Raw genomic sequence first — 2631 nt, 5'->3', positions numbered from 1 at the left:
GCACCTTTTTCCGTGCCTATCTGGGTAAAACATCAGGAAGACGCCAGAAGACCGGTGCTCTTTCTCAAGCACCTATCCAGCCACCTCAAGTCAAGGAAATTAGCAGGACCCTAACTATAGCATTCTTTGGTATTTGATTCACATTCATAAGTATACAATCCAAAAAAAGGTTCAAATATAAGTGTGTGTTGTATGATGAATAGAGGATCTGTTACGGAAGAACTGGTTTAGCAAGAAAAAAAAAATGTTTCTTTGTAAGGTACTATGTATATCATGTTTTAATTATGAAGTATATGTCAATCAAATTCTTGGGCACTAGGAGGAATCTTCTAGATACGAGAATTGGTTACAGTGCTATGTGACGTAGCCCCAACAAAATGATGTGAAAGCATCATTGCGTCTCACGTGTTACACTCACGTGCAATCCTTTGCAATAATCCCTCATTACCTTTGTATTGAGGAGCTGTTGACCATCCTTTAGTTTATTATATACTAGGCAATTGGCGCCCAGCCGCCACATAGACATGAGATTACAATCCCATCAAAACATTGTGTTGATCTACACCACAAGGTAACAGTTGATGGAACCCGTTCAAAGCAGTTGGAAATCCATCCTAAAATCAAACAAAGATTGGAGAAGGAATCAGAAAGGATTTCAAGAAATTTAGTTCAAGATAGACGAATGAATTGTTTGAATTAGATGAAACCAAAATTTTACTTTGGCAATACGACAATGCTGACGTCTGAGAAAGCCTACTCAAGACCAAAATAAATGTGAATCTGAGGTTGAAGGTAGTGAAAACTCTCCGGTGCTTACAACCAAATGTCATCATTGCATGAGTCGGCAGGCATTTGTTTTGGAAGGACTTTTGCTGGTGATCTGGATGTGGTATATCATATATATAAATTTCTTTAACCCTTTTGGAAGGGGTGGGATAAATGTACAATCTGGGCAGACACTATACGACTGCGTTGATAGTGATGAGAAAGTGGGGAGCCTCAAGGCTCTCGAGGCTACCGAGCTGGTCGGAGCTTCGAACACTCTCCACAGCAATACCTGATTGCGGCTTTGACAACCTATCAAAAAAACTCAAACACATAACTGGTTTCACAGCTTATGTATTGCTTGTTGAAGAGCGCGTTGGATTTATGTGCCCAACAATCAAAAGAAGGCCTTTTGCACCAACGAAAACAAGAATAAATCTCATTGACATGAATAATTCAAAAGAAATTGAAAAGCTCTTCAAACATGTATCATGATATTGTATTGATTTTGACAAAATGGGTACATCCAAATTCATTTCAAATGCTTGCTCCAAACATTCTACATGAATCCAAAAGAGCCTTTGATCCAGAGTATCAAACTTCTTTCAATGATGGTATTGATGATGACCAGGAACATACAATACACTCAGCAATACACTCAGCCATCTCTTGTGTTTGCTTTCTCTTGGTCTTTAGAGACAGATTAGGTAAACATGCATTTTTCTTTACCAAGCATAATGATATTGAAGTTAAAATGTGGGAATTAAGTTAAAGCCCTACTGCATAGTATGTGCTCTCTATCTTATGTTTTCCTCTTTGATCCTTTGCAAGGCCTTGATCTAAAATCAAAATTATAAGTGAATTAGTCATTTTCACATATTACAACCCAAAATTAACAACCTCTCCTAATGGATGTAAAAAGAAACTTCTTCTAGAATTTCCACATCTCAGAAAACTAGATTAAACAAACTACATACTTTCACCCTGATTTTCCTCAACGTCCACTCCACTCAATGATCAGTTTCAGACTCATTTCACAATCTTCCATAGATCACCCATTGGAATCACCGTTCCTTCACGTTGCATCATTTCTAATAAGCTTGATAGCTCATCTCTTGTTGTACCTTTGAATGTAGGCATGACAGTATTAAGGGTGACGAAGATCCTCTCAAGTGGCAAACCGCCTAAATTCGTTAACTGAAATTAAACAAGTTCAAAGACAATCAGAATGGATACCAATGAAATGAAGGAAAAGAAAAGTAGGAACAGAATGCAGGTGTTCTGTTCACTCACCATTCCCACAATAAAAGCGCTGAATACGCGCATCTGGAGTTGTGTGAGTTGATGTAGGAAAAGATAGTTTATTAGACTCAATGTTCTGACTTATCATTAACATCTTTGATCGTTGACTATGAAAACCAACCTTTTCAATTTTACTTTGACTGTTATCCGCCGGCTTTGAAGGCTCCTCGATCACTGTACACGCATAGACCCAAGCGCAAGAAAGCTATCAATAAGAAGTTATACATCCGCTTATAAACCATTCCAAACCAGACTGACCATGTCGACTAGTACCAGCAGCCGAGGCATTAAAGCTTTCCACATTTTCAAAAAGCCTCCATATACCTGATTCAATTTCTTTCAAAACCTCATGATTAGACCAAAAGTATAATCCATTCCTGACCAAGGATAAATCATTGGTCAGATTCAACCTTTCTGCCAAACCTCCAATCGTCCAGGTTTCTAAAGATCAAAAAATTGCCAATCAGAGAGATCTTCTAACCATATATGCTTGATTCAGCAACAGACAGGATAAATAACAAACCTTTTTCTTCGAATAATTCAATCACAGATGCTTGGAGTGTG

The 2631-nt window shown here is 38.0% G+C and overlaps 1 protein-coding gene across 1 annotated transcript in view; it reads right to left on the bottom strand.

The window, feature by feature from the left end:
• Positions 1-1794: 1794 nt before the first annotated feature.
• Positions 1795-2631, bottom strand: part of MELLADRAFT_95091 (uncharacterized protein) — a gene marked incomplete at both ends in the record, with an annotated part of 2505 nt that continues 1668 nt past the window's right edge. The window contains 5 exons of the mRNA XM_007417821.1: positions 1795-1962; positions 2059-2091; positions 2189-2241; positions 2326-2508; positions 2591-2620. Of these exons, the coding sequence (XP_007417883.1) occupies positions 1795-1962; positions 2059-2091; positions 2189-2241; positions 2326-2508; positions 2591-2620 (467 nt within the window). The remainder of the gene's footprint in view (positions 1963-2058; positions 2092-2188; positions 2242-2325; positions 2509-2590; positions 2621-2631) is intronic.

Source organism: Melampsora larici-populina, assembly GCF_000204055.1.
Source record: "Melampsora larici-populina 98AG31 unplaced genomic scaffold MELLAscaffold_79, whole genome shotgun sequence".
NCBI classification, from domain to species: Eukaryota; Fungi; Basidiomycota; class Pucciniomycetes; order Pucciniales; family Melampsoraceae; genus Melampsora; species Melampsora laricis-populina.
Note: the sequence above shows the minus strand (reverse complement) of the source record. Positions and strands in the feature narration are given on the sequence as shown.